The 15,553-nt window shown below is 65.3% G+C and overlaps 1 protein-coding gene across 2 annotated transcripts; it reads left to right on the top strand.

Moving 5' to 3' along the window:
- The first annotated feature begins 272 nt into the window (after positions 1–272).
- Positions 273–15,401, top strand: LOC118684797 (cullin-9-like). Of its 2 annotated transcripts, XM_036379919.2 has the most exons (30): positions 273–305; positions 1,106–1,693; positions 3,905–4,059; positions 4,406–4,906; positions 5,014–5,149; positions 5,343–5,533; positions 6,020–6,389; positions 6,602–6,803; positions 7,067–7,274; positions 7,376–7,569; positions 7,708–7,925; positions 8,070–8,301; positions 8,692–8,797; positions 9,106–9,333; positions 9,498–9,588; positions 9,656–9,827; positions 10,003–10,108; positions 10,265–10,360; positions 10,444–10,619; positions 11,122–11,255; positions 11,334–11,510; positions 11,740–11,855; positions 12,283–12,465; positions 12,810–12,967; positions 13,279–13,489; positions 13,586–13,754; positions 13,871–14,016; positions 14,177–14,294; positions 14,747–14,943; positions 15,025–15,401. In XM_036379919.2, exons 2-30 carry the CDS (start codon positions 1,120–1,122, stop codon positions 15,307–15,309), a joined length of 5,850 nt encoding a protein of 1,949 aa, XP_036235812.1. In that variant the 5' UTR covers positions 273–305; positions 1,106–1,119; the 3' UTR covers positions 15,310–15,401. The 2 variants fall into 2 exon arrangements, with proteins under 2 accessions (XP_036235812.1, XP_036235813.2); XM_036379920.2 differs by lacking the exons at positions 273–305; positions 1,106–1,693 and having other exon boundaries at positions 3,975–4,059; positions 14,818–14,943; positions 15,025–15,290.
- Positions 15,402–15,553: the final 152 nt, after the last annotated feature.

Here is a 15,553-nt window from a genome sequence, read left to right as displayed (position 1 = left end):
TGGGAAGCTGCGAATCACGGACACCAGTTCCTCCCAGCCCCGGTAGCGCCTCACTGCTCCCTTGCCCGCTGCTGCCTCCTTCCCTCGCCGCCCTCCCTGTCCCACCCTGCCCCGTCCCTCAGCGCCCCAAGTGCCGCTCTGTGCCCCCTGTGCCTCATGGAGTCCCCGCCGCTGCCCCTGGTCGGTTCCGTCGCTCCCGTCTGAGCTCCCCGCTGCCGCCCGCCCAGGCCCGGCCCTCACGGCCGCCGTCGGGCGGGCTCTGCGCAGGCGCCCGCGGCCGGAGCGGCGCGGGAGCGGTGCCGGAGGTAACGCGGCGGCCCCGGCGCGGCCCCGCGGCGGAGGGAGGGCGGCGGGCCGGGCACGGCCGGGCGCGGCCGGCGAGCGCCCCGACCGGAGCCGACCCGGGACGGGCCTGGGCCGTTTAGGGGAGGTCTCGGTCGCGGCCTCGGGCCGGTCGGGCAAGGGGTGCGGCAGCCGAACCGGGCCGGGTCCGGTGCTCGGTGCCCGGAGAGCTCTCGCTTTGCCCGCGCCTGGAAGGAGCTTCGATGCTGCCGCTGGCGCGGCCGGCCCGTACGAGCCCTCTCCACGGGGATGGCAGTGCCGTGCCGCCCGCCTTTAGCATGTGTGCCCCGGGCACGGGCCTGTCCCTCGGCGTGTCCCGGTCCCGGTCCCGGCCCGGTGATGTGCACGGAGCCCTCCAGCGCAGACTTGCACTGGCCCCTTGATCCAGCGTGGGCAGCTCGCTCCATCAGCACACAGCCACGTGTTACAGCTGAGCTTCCTGGGGAAAGCTGCCCTTCCTGGGCGCTGCTGTCCGTATTCCTGCAGTGCCCACAGTCTGTATGGCAGTCCAGAAGTCACTGTGTTTTGCCCTATTACCTTGTAACTCCATACACGTGGCTTTCCAAGGAGTAAGTGAGCCATATCTCATACTTGCTATGTTAGGGTTGTACAGCACTGTTCTTGAGTACAGCCGGTACAAAAGCACATTTTAATGGCTGCATTGCCATATCACCAGCGCTGTGACACACGGGAACACAGATCTCTAGCCACAGCATGCCTCAGCCACCTCTCCCCAGCTCCTGCTTCCCCTCTGTCTCTGCAGACACAGCTGCTGCCATGGTGAACGAGCAGCACACTGGCACCCTGCTGGTGCAGCTGGGGCCCAAGCTGCAGGCCCACCCGGAGAAGCTGCTGCGGCAGCGGCGAGGCCACGACGAGCGGCCGGAATACCTGGTCCGGTGGAGCGTTGTTAGCTCGGAAGAGAGAGCAGCGGGAGGCAGCGGTGCCTCCTCTGGAGACACCAAGGCAGAGAACATCTCCCTGTGGATGTCTGCAGAAGAGGTCTGCGCCAGCTGCCCGGCGCTGCTGGGCCAGACGAGGCCGTTGTCCGCGGACAAAGTGGCGCCGGACAAAGCGCCGCTGGACGAGGCCTCGCTGCTGGAGATGAAGGCCGACGTCAGGAGCCTGGTGCAGCGAGCCGGGCGCCAGGTGGCCGAGGCCGGGACCCCCGAGTGCTCCATCCTGAGCACGGTGCACGTGCTGGGCGCCTACGCCAGCATCGGCTCCCTGGCGGGCGCCTTCAGGGAGGCGGGAGCCCTGGAGCTGCTGACGGCCATGCTGTGCCACAGGGAGCGGCGGATCCGCCGCGGCGCCGGCGAGATGCTGCGAGCTCTGGGGGCTCACGATGCAGGTGGGGGCTGCTCCTGCTCAGTGCCGCTGAGGAGGGCTGGCTGGGCAGCTGGGGGTGCCAGCCTTCGGGAGGAGTGAGGTGCCTGGGAAGCGGGCGTGTCTCGGGGCTTCTTGGCAAAAGGGGAAGAATCAGTCGGGATCTTTTGGACTTCGTGGTTGCAGTTGTCTGGACTGCTCTTGGAGTTTGAAACTCTTTCCCATGCCAGGTTTCTGAGCTGGGATACTGATTAACTCTTGGGGAGTGTGAAGGAATGTAAAGGCTGGCTGTCTTCTCTAGCAACCCCAGCACCTCTCCTGCTCCACTGCTGGAGCCCAGCCTGGGGAATCTGGAGTTTCTCAAACTGAGGGATGCAGCTGCCACTTTCCCATTTGCAGGTTCATCCAGTAGCAAAGCTGATTGCCCATCCTGGAGCACAGACACAGACAGGACTCTGACAGCACACACTTACAGCACTCTCATAAACACAAGCCAGCCATGTCCCCTCCTGCTCTTTGTCTGGCAGAGACAGAAGGTCACTCCTGCCAGCACACACTGCATTTCCCAGGTTCACAAGTACACACACATTCACGGATCCCTTGGGTACCAGCATGCACCTGTGCCTGGATCCAAGCCCTTCTACCGGTCTCAGGGATCCCCCTGCTCATCAGTTTGTTAAGCCTGATGCTTGCTAGTAAACCTGTAGCACTTTTGTTCCACAGTTCACATTCACACATCCCTTGGGACTTCCAGCACCAGCCTCCCCATCTCATACCCTGGTCTGGACCCAGGACCTCCTCCTTGCTATTCCAACATGAAGTGTTGCTAAGGAGTTACATGCACAGCAGGGTTGGGAAAGATGCAGACACTCACCCTTTCCCACTGACCCCAGGCACTGCAGTCCTGCTTCAGCTGCTGAACTCCTCACTTTTCTCCCTTCCAGCAGCTGTTCTTCAGAACACACACTGTTCTCTCCCCAGTGGCTGATGACAGAGGTTCCTGCCAACTCCAGGCACCAGCACTGGAGAGACCTTTGCACTTGCCCCAGTAGCTGGCACGGCAGGCCAGGGACTCCTACAGCCCTGATCAGAACTGAGTCATTTGATCTGGGTCAGCTGTACACCAGTCTTCCTGATAACTGGCATTACAAGCTCAAATGTGTGATTTGATCCAGAGATGATGCATGGCACCTCCGACTGTCACTCAGTCCCCTGGCTGACTCCACAGGGCTCCCACAGCCCCAGTAAGGCTCCAGTTCATGGTACCAAGTGCCACTCGTGCAGGTCTCACCAGCAGCTGGCACTTGTTCTTTGCAGCACACACAACAGGGTAGAGACAGACTTAGTAAAGATTCAATAAGAAAGTAGGACAAACACTCAATCAGGTACAGGACTGTCAGACAAACACACTGACCAGCTGTGCTTTAAACATGGCTGGCACCTTTTATAACCCTTTCTCTGCACCCCCTTTTGTGTTCCTTGCCAATTCCAATTAATCAGATAATCTTACTGAAAAATAATCATTCTTACATGCCAGATGTCCTTACTAATTGTTGTCCAGATGTCCTTACTAATTGTTATGACTGACCAGATTTGCTTCTCCTCACTGCATCCATTAGCATTTGTCAGTCAGGTTTGTGATTCTTTATGTTCTTGTTTATGGCTTCCTTCTTACTTTGACTTTTTGCAGTGAAAAGGTCCTTGGCTGGATACACTTAGAGGATCAGACAATCTCCTTCCACATAGCCTTGCAATGAAGACCAGTGCCAAAGGGCTTGACACAACCCTGGTGGGGAGAGGCTGGTCCTCACCCAGTTCTCTCATTTAGGAGGAGCTGCCATGGCTTGGCCTGATGAGGCTTGGGTGCAGCTGGAAGGTTGCTGGTTGTGGTGTATCCCACAGGAGATCCGGCTTTCCCTGTCCTAGTGCCTGAGTTCATGCAGCTCTGAAGTGGGGCAGATGAGGGGCTGATTCAGGTTAAAACTCGACTTCTTCCCTGGGACGCTGTTCTGGAATCAGTTATTTGGGGTTGCTGCTTTGTGAGAATCTTGCAGCGTTAGGGGTAGAAAAAAACCACCATGGAGCAAAATGTTGCCACTGCAGAGGAAGGGACAGAGCGTGGATCAGGTGACAGGGAGCAGCAAAGCTGTTCCTTCCCTGCAGCTCTGTCTCTGGCAGGGAGGGTGGGGTGAGGGTTGTCTTTCTGGGGCCTGAAGAGTTTTTGTTGTTGTTGCAGGAATCTGGGCCCATGTCCTGCTGTCCCTGAGCCAGCAGGATGGCATTGAGCAGCACATGGACTTTGAGAGTCGCTGCACCTTGCTGGAGCTGTTTGCTGAGATCACATCCTCTGCAGAGCCCTGCATGTCCTTCGAGGGGATTCACCTCCCGCAGGTGGTGACGGAGCCGCCAGCAGCCCTGGGCCTGCGGGGCGTGAGGGGCCAGGAGGGGTGGGAGCGGGGCCAGGGCTGGCACCCTTATGTGGGACAAGAGGGGACTGAAGGTGGGCAGGGGAGCAGGACTGGCTGTAGGGAGAGCTGGGACAGGGCCTGGGGCTGGTGCAGAGGCACCTGGAGAGCCTGGTCTGCCAGCAGGGAGGGGAGGGTGGCTGAGAGGTCTCTGCTGCTGCCAGCTGGTCCGGAGCTCTCACGGGAGCCTGCCTGGGAATGAGCTGGTGGCTCAGAGAGAGCTGGGGGCTGGAGGTGCTCTGCAGGCTGAGCGTGAGCTGTGCTTGTTGCAGATCCCTGGGAAGCAGCTGTTTGTCCTGGTGAAGCGCTACCTGTGTGTGACTTCTCTCCTGGACAAGCTGAGCAGCGGTGTGGAGCAGGGAGAGGAGCAGCAGGGCTGTGCTGTGCCCAGCCCTGTCCCTGAGGAGAGGAGCCGTGTGAAGCAGGAGTTTGAGTTCAGCATGGCCATGGCCAACCTCATCTCGGAGCTGGTGCACGCCATGGGCTGGAGCCACAGGCACAGGCAGGACCTGCAGCCTCGTCCTGCCCGCTCCATCTTCCAGCACAAGCCCCCAGCCAGCACTGCTGCCCGAGCAGCCCCCACGTGCCCAGCAAAGGAGCCCGTGGCCTTCAGGACGCGCTCGGCGTTCCCGAGCCGCAGCAGCTACGTGGAGTACGTGCAGGCCACGCTGGTGAGCGGCATGAGGGTGCGCATGCTCGAGGACTACGAGGCGGTCAGCGCCGGCGACGAGGGCGACTTCCGCCGCAGCAACGACGGCGTGCCCCCGGTGCAGGTACCGCCCCAAGGGGCTTCTCTGCTCTCCTGTGCAGCCTTGCATGGGGACAGTGGGGTTGGGTTTGCCTTCTGCCGGCTGGGTGTGTGCTGGGTTTTCTTCTCCAGGTGTACTGGCAAGCTCTGGGCTATACCTACTGGGTTCACTGGCACATGGTCGAGATCATAGGCCCTTCAGAACAAAAGGAGCTGGAGGGCCAGCAGAAGGTGAACACCCTGACACGAAACCACAGATTGAGAGCAGGTGAGCAGCCCCATCGGTCTCCTTCGAGCATGTTCCAACTCTCCCACTGCCCTCCTGTCACCTTCCTTTCTCCCAGCAAGCTATGGTATGGTGGGGACCTCTTCTGCCCAGCATGAGGAATGAGGAGCGTACAGCAGAGGATGGGGGAGTTGGCAGAGCTGACAGTGCCCTTCCTTGCTCTGCTCCCCTGCAGTTCCACAGGCATTCCTGTGCAAGCCCTTGGGGGGGCTGTACTCCCTGCCTTACCTGGGGCAGCGGCTGCCCAAGGCTGCAGACACCCTGAGCCGTGCCGAGTGGTGGGAGCTGCTCTTCTTTGTGAGGAAGCTGGAAGCACAGGAGCAGAAAGAGATCACCTGTCTCATCCAGCAGCACCTGGGAGAGCAGGTAGGAACCAGTGCCTGCAGCAGGGAAATGGGAGGGAGGAGCAAAGGGAACACGAGGGAAGGGAGCAGGCCCAGAGGAGATGGCAAGAGTGAGCTGTGCAGGGCCAGCCTGAGCGGGGCAGAAATGGGAGGGTGAGTGGGGCTGCAGAAAGCTTGGAGAGCTTGGCCCAGCAGAGCAGTGATGGAGATGAGAGGAAAGGCAGTGTCCCCTGACTGACTGAAGAGTGACTGTCCAGCAAGGTCTGGGCAGGGGAGGCAAGGCCGTGGGGTCACTCTGCCAGTTGCAGTGGGGTGCCGAGCACGGGTGGGAGCTGTGGGCTGGTGGGAGTCGGGCTGGGGACAGGCAGGGGAGGGTGGCAGTGGGGAGTGGCCCCGGGCACCTCTGGCGGTGCAGCCTTTCTGTCCGTGGTGCCAGTGGCCGCCACCAGGGGCGTGGGGTGCGTGGCGAGCCCGAGATTAACTTGTCCCCACGGTGTGGCTGTCGGAGGTGGATGAGGAAGCCCTGGTGCAGCTGTCGGCACCTGCGGAGCTGGCCCAGAAGGTGCTGCAGGTCCTGGAGGAGCGGTGCCAGGGCAGCTCTCTGCGGGACCTGCGTGGCTCCCGTGCCTACGCCAGACACTTCCTCGGGAGGGGAGCAGAGCAGGATGGCGGAGGGAGCCCTGCAGTGTCCTCAGAGGGTGACAGGAGCAGCGGCCCTGAAGGCACGATGGCCAAGGCAGCGGAGGGAGACCTTTGTGCAGCCCCAGGGCCGCCCCAGGGCCGCGGTGAGGCAGCGAAGTCGGATTCCCAGCTGTTCAGTGAGCTCTTGGAGAGGGAAGGGCTGTTCTTGCCGGAGGTGACGGAGGAGCAGAGCCAAGGTAATGTCCTGCCACACGCTGGGGCACAGGCGCGGTGCTGGCAGCGGCACTGCTGCCTCCACAGGGGAGGGCTCTGGGCAGGGCACGGGGGCCATGCAGCCAGGGCTGCCTGAGGTGGGGGTGCCTGTGGGTGCTGGGTGTGTGGCTGTGGGGCACCCTGGGAGCTGCTGGAGGTGTCAGCGCTGCCCTGACGGCTCCGTCCCTCCGGCCAGCGCTGGGCAGCTCCAAGGGACTGAGTGAGAGCGGCTCGCTGGCCAAGGTTGCAGCTGTGGTGGAGGTGATCCAGAGCAGCAGCTCAGCGGTGGGGCTGCGCTTAGCCGGGCTCAAGCACATCCTGGAGATGCTGGAGGAGGAGCCCAAGTCGGAGCAGCAAGCTGGCACAGCCCAGGGCGGGCTGGGCATCGGGAGTGCCGGGTGAGTGCTGGGGTGCTGCAGAGCCCTCCTGCTGCTGCCTGGGGAGGGCCCTGTGGGCAGGGTGGGGGCCGGTGCTGAGCTGGAGGAGCGGGAGGTGGCAGCGGGAGCACGGAGGGTGGTATGTGCGAGAGGAAAGGCGGATTTTGTGTCCCTCTGTCCCAGGCAGGCTGGTTGGCAGGGCTGTCCCAGCTGCAGCGCAGGCAGGAAGGAGGCGGCTGTCAGGGCCCGAGGAGGCCGTGCCTGAGGTGTGCTGTGCCGTGCAGGGAGAAGCTGGTGCAGGTGTCGGTGGAGCTGCTGAGCGCGGAGGCGGCGGAGAAGGCGCTGGTGGCGGTGACGCTGCGGCTGCTGGCCGTGCTGCTGGCCCGCTACGAGTGGCGCGTGCCCTTTGCCACGGAGGGCGGCGTGCGGGCCGTGCTGGCCCGCATGCAGCAGCACGGCTGCTCGGCCCTGGTGCAGCAGGCCGGGCTGGCGGTGAGTGAGTGCCCGGGGCACGCCGGGGCGGGCAGGGCAGCGCGGGCTGCCCGGGCGGGGTGGAGGGGCCGCTGCCCCCTGCGCCGCTCTCGTCCTCGCAGGCCCTGAAGGTGCTGGTGGGAGCTGCGGACGCTGAGCCGGGAGGCGGCGGCGGGAAGGGCCTGACCTGGAACCACGGCGACGCGCAGATGCTGCGGGAGATCTTCGCCAGCATCGGCTCTGCCTCCAGCAAGGGCTCTGCCAGCCTGCTGAGCAGCATCCCTGCCGCCCTGAGCACCATGCAGAGGGTCCCAGGGTAGGGGCAGCACGTGGAGAGCGCTGAGGTCGGGGGGAATCTGCAGGGGCAAGGACGGGCAGGACGGGCAGGTGGCTTGTGGGCGCAGGGGAGGCTCTGTGCCTGGGGCACGAGAGTGGCACGGCTGTGTCCCTGCAGGGGCTCCTCAGGGGTGCAGAACGGGCTGCTGGTGGTGAACATGCTGATGGATGGGCACCGGGGCCTGGCAGAGCAGCTGGCGAGCTGCGATCTGCTGGCGGCGCTGCAGAGCTGCTGGAGGGCCGGGCAGAGCAGCGGCTGCCCCCAGGCAGTGCTGGCCCTCAGCGCCATCAATCGCCTGGCCGAGCACGGGCTGCCCCTGGGCCCGGAGGCAGCAGGTACCGCGCTGCCCACCCTGCCCGTGCCGCGGCCCCGCGGGTGCCACGGGCAGGGCTGCCTGGCCCCGCAGGGCAGAGCACCCTGAGGGGCTGCTGGCGCTCCGTGAGCGCCTGGGCTGGGCTCACGTGTCCCTGTCACGGCAGGCACGGAGCTCCTGCTGGACCCCAAGGGCGTGCAGATGCTGCTGGGTGGCCCGGACGATGGCAGCCTGTCCAAGGAGGTGGTGGTGGCCCTGGAGCGGCAGCTGTGTGGCCAAGGCCCTGTTCCCTCTGGCCAGGTGGCCCAGCTGCTGCAGGACCACAGCTGCTTCAGGCTGCTGCTGCGCAGCTTGGAGCTGCTGGGGACAGAGAAGGCCGTGAGCCTGAGCATCCTCAGGTGGGTGCAGGGTGACTGAGGGGGGTCTGGGACCCCCTCATGAGGTGTGTGAGTGCTGGGAGTCATGATGGGGAGAGCCAGTGCATGTTTGTGGGTCCTGGTGGGGCTGTTCTTCACTGGGGGCAGGCTCACCCCAGCACGTGGGCAGGTGCTGATTGGTGTGTCCTGGGGCACGGGGCCACGTGGGGCCACAGCAGCTGTGCCTGGTGCTGGTGGGGACATGCAGGGACAGCAGAGGACGTGCCTGGGTGCTGGTGGGGTGTGCAAGGTGGCAGGGAGCCTCAGTTCCCAGTCCCTGAGAAGTGCCTTCCAGGTGGGACAGGAAAGCAAGGCTGCCTGTAGCCCTGCTGTCCCTGTGCCCACACTGAGCAGGGCCCCTCTGTCACCCAGGATCCTGAACAAGTTCGTGGACAGTTACCAGGAGGATGTGCTGCCCTGGCACGAGTGTGTGGAGCCCTGTGTGTCCTTCCTGATCACCCACAGCAGCAGCTGGGAGGTGAGGGGGCCCTGGGGCTCGTGGCAGGCAGGGTGGCTGTGCTGGCTGTGCCTCAGCCGGGCTGGGCAAGGAGGGCCCCGCTGGTGGCCCCAGCCTGGCCTTGTGTCCGAGGCACTGGGAGAGGTGGGGAGGGGCTGTCCTGGCCGTGGCCGTGTCCTGGGGGCCACGTGCCCAGCCTGGCTGTGCCTGGCCAGGCTCTGGTGGGTGCTGCTGGGTTGGGATGAGGGGAATGGAGCTGCAGCTCCGGCTGCTGGGGGCCCTGGGAGCTGCCAGCAGTGCCCCGTCTGCTCACGGCTGTGTCTCAGTAGGTGCTGCAGGAGGTCGTTGGCTTCCTGCACCGCCTGGGCAGTGCCAGCAGGGACTGTGTGGTGGTGATGTGCCACGTGGGCACCCACGAGGCTCTGTCCAAGGCCCTGGAAAAGCACAGCACGGTCCCGCCGTTGGCGCCGGCCCTGCTGGAGCTGGTGGCGGAGTGTGAGAAGTTCTCCAGGCTCTACAAGAAGCTGACGAGCAGCATCTTGGCTGGCTGCATCCAGGTGGGCCTGGGGAGGCACAGCTGCCTGGGGATTTGGGTCTGGGGGCACCAGGGTGTCCCTGCTGCTGAGGGACGGCCTTGTGCTCTGTGCCTGGCACAGTCCTGCGGGGGCTGAGGGCAGGAGGACCCTGGGGCCCCTGGTAAGAGCCTTGCCCCGTCCCACAGCTGGTGCTGGGACAGATTGAGGAGCACCGCCGGAGCCAGCAGCCCATCAGCATCCCCTTCTTTGATGTCTTCCTGCACAACCTGTGCCAAGGTGAGTGCGGGCAGGGGGAGCTGATCCCAGGCTTGGTGGCTGGAAGCTCCATGTGCTCTGCCCACAGGCTCCAGCATGGAGGTGAAGGAGGACAAGTGTTGGGAGAAGGTGCAGGTCTCTTCCAACTCGCACCAGGCCAGCAAGCTCACGGACAGGAACCCCAAGACCTACTGGGAGTCGAACGGCAGCACCGGCTCCCACTTCATCACTGTGCACATGCAGTGTGGAGTGGTGATCAGGTGGGCTGGGCTGGCAGGGCTGTGTGCAGGAGAGGGCTCTGGGGATCTGTGCCAGCCCTGCCCCAGTGGCTCTGTCCTGGGGCCAGTGGGCTGTGGCTGGCAGGGTGTGGTGCCGCCAGGGCTGGGGCAGGCAGGCGGAGATGGCTGGGCAGCCCCATGGTGTTTGTGTGTGCAGGGAGCTGAGCATGCTGGTGGCCAGCGAGGACTCCAGCTACATGCCATCGAGGGTGGTGGTGCTGGGCGGGGACAGCCCTGCCACCATCAGGACGGAGCTGAACGCGGTGAGTGCCCGTGGGAGGGGCGGGGGCTGCTCCTTGCTGTGCCCCGAGCAGGTGTGGCTGTGGTGGGAGGCCCGGGGAGGTGGGAATGGCAGGGGCTGCGCTGTGGGAGCCTCCTTGGGCTGCCTGTCACGCTGAGGGCTCAGTGCCTCCCTGCAGGTGACCATCCTGCCCTCGGACAGCAGAGTGATCCTGCTGGAGAACATGACCCGCTTCTGGCCCGTCATCCAGATCCGGGTGAAGCGGTGCCAGCAGGTAGGGGGGAGCAGGGGCAGGGCCTGGAGCGGGCCCTGAGGGGCGTTGGGGCCACAGGAACTGAGGGTCCCGCTGTCCCCTAGGGTGGCATTGACACACGTGTGCGTGGCATCGAGGTGCTGGGTCCCAAGCCCAGCTTCTGGCCCATCTTCAGGGAGCAGCTGTGCCGGCGGACATTCCTCTCCTGCACTGCTCGGGCTCATGCCTGGAGCCAGGAGATCTGCCGAGACCGAGGGCGGCTGCTGCAGCTCTTTGGCAGGTGAGTGGTGTCCTGGCTGTGCCATTGCATCCCTGGTGTCCCAGGGCCCGGGGGGACATGGCTGGCAGCCTGTGAGGGGACTGCAGGGCTGGGAAAGGAGCAGCTGGTTGGGAGGGGCCCTTGCTCCTTCCTGGCCACCAGTGGTCCTTCCTGGCCAGGGCCACCTTGGGGTCATCTGGGTTTAAGCTGGGCTAACCCCCCAGAGCAGGATGCTGGTCCCCGCAGGGGCTGGCACATCCTGGCAGAGGTTGGCCGGGCACAGCAGGATCTCGTGGCCACAGGCACTGCACAGCCCCCATTTGGTGGGGGCTGTGAGGCCCCAAGGGCCCCTGGCGGCAGGCCCTGATGACAGCAAGGGGCCCTCCCTGGCTGCTGGGGCCAGTGGGGCCAGGGAGCCATGGTGCCTTGGCAAAGGGCAGAGCATGGAGCCAGCACCGTGCTCTGCTTTGCCACGGGAGTTCTCCAGCCCTTGGCACCGAGCGCTGCCCGGTCGCTGTTGCAGACTGAACCGGGCGCTGCAGCACGAGCAGGGCTTTGCCAACCGCTTCCTTCCCGACGAGGAGGCAGCCCGGGCACTGGGCAGGACGTTCTGGGAGGCCCTGGTGACCCCCTTGGTGCAGAGCATCACCAGCCCAGGTAGCCTGCGCTCTCCGGGACCCGGCTGTGCGCGCCCCGGGCAGAGGCGCCCGGCTCTGATTCTGGTTGGCCTCGCAGGCCCTGATGGTGTCAGTGCCCTGGCCTGGCTGCTGAGTGAGTACCTGGAGAGCGTGGAGCTGCCCCGCCGTGCCCCGGGACGCAGGGCTGCCTTTGGTTCCTGCGTGCGGCGCCTGACCCAGCTCCTGGTGCACGTGGACCCCGGCGGCCCCGAGCCAGAGGAGACCAGAGCAGCTGGTGAGCCAGGGGCTGCCCTGCCCTGGGGCTGCTCCAGAGGGCCAGGCTGTGGCCATGGGGCTCCTCTGGGGAGCATCCCATGGCACTGGAGGCTCCTGTGCCGGGGAAGGCTTGGTCATGCCCCAGCAGAGGCCGTGCCTCCCCGGCATCCCCTCAGCCCTGCTGTGGCGGGTCAGTGTGCGGGGCCTGCCCATGGAGCCACACTGAGCCTGAGGTTGACCCTTGGCAGGTGGGAAGGAGGGGAAGAACAAGGAGGTGTCGGCCAGGACTGCAAAGGTGGTGGTGGAGAAGTCAAGAGGCCTGTGGGGAATCTCGCAGTGCTGGCGTGGCGTGGTGCAGCAGCAGGTAGAGCTTGGAGGGCTGACTGGGAGGGCTGTGGGACCTTCCCTGGGTGCTTGGAGCAGGGAGTGGGGTCTGGCAGTGCCCATGGGGAAGGCACAGGGCTGTACCTGGCCCCCACAGAACCTGGAGCGATGTGGGGACAGCTCTGCTGTGCTACCACCCTGGCACAGGCTCGAGTGTGAGCCAGGCCAGGAGACAGGTCCGGTGTTGGGCTGTAATTCCTGCTGGGCGCTGCTGCATCTCCGTAGTGCCCCCAGAGCCCCTGGCTGCCCTCGGAGCTGCGCTCCCACCTTGGCAGCCCCGCAGCAGCAGCAGCAGCAGCAGGGCCCTGAGTCCCGGGGAGCCAGCAGGCAGCTGGCGTGGGCAGGGCAGGGCAGGGCTGTTCCAGGGGCGCATCCCGCTGGGCTCAGCCCTGGCGCTGCTCCCGCAGGTGCAGCGGTTCCTGGAGGCGGCGGGGCAGGCGCCGGACCTTGCAGAGCGCTACTGCCGGCTGTACCAGCGCCTGCGCGGGGCCACCGAGGAGCTCTTTGGGCAGCAGGCCGCCTTCGTGCTGGCCCTGGGCCAGGGCTTTGCGGGGGCTTTGCTGCAGCTCTCCTTCCTCACTGCCCTGCACGTGAGTCGGGGGAGCGCGGCCCCGGGGCCGTGCCCTGGGCAGGGGCTGGGGAGCTGCCCTGGCCCGCGGCCCTGGGGCAAGCTCTGGGTGGGTGGTGTCCTGTTCCCCCCTGAGCCACAGAGCCCTGCCCTGGCACCCCAGTGGTGCCCGGCTCAGGTGCGTGGCGCTGATCCCAGCGTGGGCCCGGCCCTGGCACACTCCGGCCTTGGGCTGGTGCCTGCGCACCCTCGGCCCCTGCCCGGCAGTGCCAGAGTTTCCCGGCTGCTCCCTGCAGGGACATTCCGCCAGCCCAGCCCTGTGGGCACCTGGTGAGCCCTGTCTGCAGCCTGCCCTGTCCCTTGCAGGTGAGTGAGCAGTTTGCCCGCTACCTTGACGTGCAGATCCAGGAGCTCCGCAGGGCTGCGGGCAGCACGGGGCCTCTGGAGCGGCTGCAGCAGTTCCTGGAGCCCTTTGTGGTCTTCAGTGGCCTGGAGTTTGCCCACACCTTTGAACACTTCTACAGGTGAGGCTGCTGTGTCTGCCCAGAGCCAGGGGCCTGCTGCAGCGTGGCCTGGTGTGCTGGGGGAGCTTGGCCTGCTGTGGCAGCGGTGCTCCCGCTTTGCTTTTATGGGATCATGGAGCGTGGAGGGCCCGTGGGAGTTGCCAGTGTGTGGAATCACATTCCCTGCTGGGGACAGGGAGGGGACACGTGTGTGCTGCCAGGCCCGTGTGCCGTGGGGTGAGGCCGGGCTCGGACCTGTGGCTGTCTCCTGGTGGGTGGCTGGTGGGCACAGGGCTCGGGCCCAGCCTGACTGGAGCTGGTGGCCATGGCAGGCACTACCTGGGGGACCGGCTCCTGACACAAGGGCCGTCGTGGCTGGAAGGAGGCATCGTGGAGCAGATCGGGCTGTGCTTCCCCAGCCGCTTTCCCCAGGACATGCTGAGCAACTTGGCCGAGTCGGAGGAGCTGCAGCGGCAGTTCTGCCTCTTCCAGCTGCAGGAGCAGGATAAGCGGCTGCTGGAGCTGGACACAGGCCTGGACGAGGTGAGAGGGATCGGGGCTGGGGAGCCCGGGGGCCGCTGGCTTTCCTGGTGGGATCCCGGGGCCTGACTGGAGCTGCTCTCGTGCCCCTGTGGCCAGGTGCTGGGAACAGCCACGGTGGTGGCAGATGTGCCAGAGGTGAAGGTGCTGGCCCTGTCCCTGCGCTGCTGGCCCGTTTCCCCGCTCTGTTACATGGAGAACCCTGGGAGGTTTTTCCCGGCGGTGCTGAGCTCCCCACTGGATGAGTTTGCTGACTTCTGCCGGCAGAGTGAGTGCTGTGGCCGGGGCTGTGCCCAGAGCCTGGAAGGCAGCTCAGGCACAAGTGGTGGTGGGCTGGGAGTGCTTGGCAGGGCTGGTCCCCGTCCCTGACGCTGTCCCTTGCAGGCCAGAGCCAGCTGGGCTGGGAGTGCAGCAAGCCCCGTCGGCTGCAGTGGACGTGGCTGGGCCACGCCGAGCTGCAGTTTGGAGACTGCGTTCTGCACGTGTCCACGCTGCAGATGTACATCCTGCTGTGCTTCAACAGCGCCCAGGTAGGGCTGGAGCCACGGTGGGGGCTGGAGCAGGGCAGGGCCGTGTCCTCCCTTCCCTTCTGGTGGGGGCTCCAGCGGTGTTTGGGGCACGGGACCCCGTTGTTAGGCAGGGCCTGTGGCCAGTGAGCCTTGGCCATTGCCCTCGCCCCCCGTGCTGCAGGAGGTGGCTGTGGAGGCCCTGCTGCAGGCCACAGGGCTCCCTGCTGACCTGGTGCACCACGCGCTGACACCGCTGACCCAGGGCCAGGGCGTCCTGGTGGGGAGCTGCACTCCAGGGGGTGAGTGTGGGGCTGGGGCACCCAGGGGAGAGGGGCTGGGCTGAGCCCCGAGGGGGGGCTGGGCTTTAGGGGTGCAGGAGCTCATAGGGCTGGTGAGGGAGCTGGGTCCATGTGTTGGTGCTCGGGGCACAGGTGTGTCTCAGGGTGGGGCCTGAGGCCAGTGTGGGGCTGGGGGTGATGGTTGGGGTGGGCTTGGGGCCGTGCATGGGGCCTGGGTCAGCGTGGGTGGGTGGGGGGGGGGTCTCGGTCTGTGTGTGGGCTTGGGCCAGGCCAGGGGCCATGTGTGTCGTGGCTGTGGCTTGGGGCCACACGTGGGGCACAGGGCTGGGGTGGCCAGCGGTGCAGGCAGCCTCAGGAGGCCCAGCTTGGGCCCCCCAGGCACACGTGTGCCCTGGGGCTCCTTCAGGGCCCAGCTCAAGCTCGGCTGAGCCTGGCTCGGGTGCTGGCTGCAGGTGCCCTGCGGCTGAACCAGGCAGCCCTGGCGCAGAGCTGCGGACGCCAGCTGAGGCTGCTGCCCCAGCAGAGGTACCTGCGGACAGAGAGGGCCGAGGTGAGCGCCCTGGAGAGGAAGAGGAACGTCCTGTGCTGCCTCATCACCCGCATCCTCAAGGGGGAGAAGCAGCTGCACATCGACAACCTGGTGTTCAGGGTACGGGCTGCAGGGGCACGGGGGGCACAGGGGCTGCCTGGGGGCTGCAGCCACTGCACTGGGGCTCCCTTGCTGCCACAGGTGATCGATGCCTGTCAGAAGGGAGAGCTGGGCCCAGGGGTGCAGTTCCTGAGCTTCTGCTGCCACAGCGTGGACGTGCTGTCCTGCATCCTGCACCTGCTGAACCAGGGCTACCTGCGGCGCCAGGAGGGGAGGCCTCACGTCTTGGAATACATCTCTGCTGAATCCACAACGCTCCCCACTTCTCAGGTCCAGCCACAGGTTGCCTTCCATACTGTAGAGATCAAGACAGCAGCAAGCCTGGCCTCTGCTGAAAGGAGACAGACTTTTTCCACATTCAGGTAGACAAGGGCCTGGCTCGGTGAACTCAGGTTGAATCAAGTCTATCTCTTCCTAAACACGTGTGAGTTTTATTTAAATAAATGAGCCAAGCTCCATCCAGTCCCACCGTGTAGTCTGTTGGGGAGCTCAGCTGGTCCATGGCTGGTGTGGCCAGGCCATACCCCTGTGTGCTCAAGCATCCCTGGCAGTTGTGCTTGCTGGAGTAGCTGCTGTGCTTGGTGGTGGTAGCTGCACCCTGCCTGAATTT

Source organism: Molothrus ater, chromosome 3 (assembly GCF_012460135.2).
Source record: "Molothrus ater isolate BHLD 08-10-18 breed brown headed cowbird chromosome 3, BPBGC_Mater_1.1, whole genome shotgun sequence".
Classification (NCBI taxonomy): domain Eukaryota; kingdom Metazoa; phylum Chordata; class Aves; order Passeriformes; family Icteridae; genus Molothrus; species Molothrus ater.
This window is presented reverse-complemented; position numbering and strand designations above follow the sequence as displayed.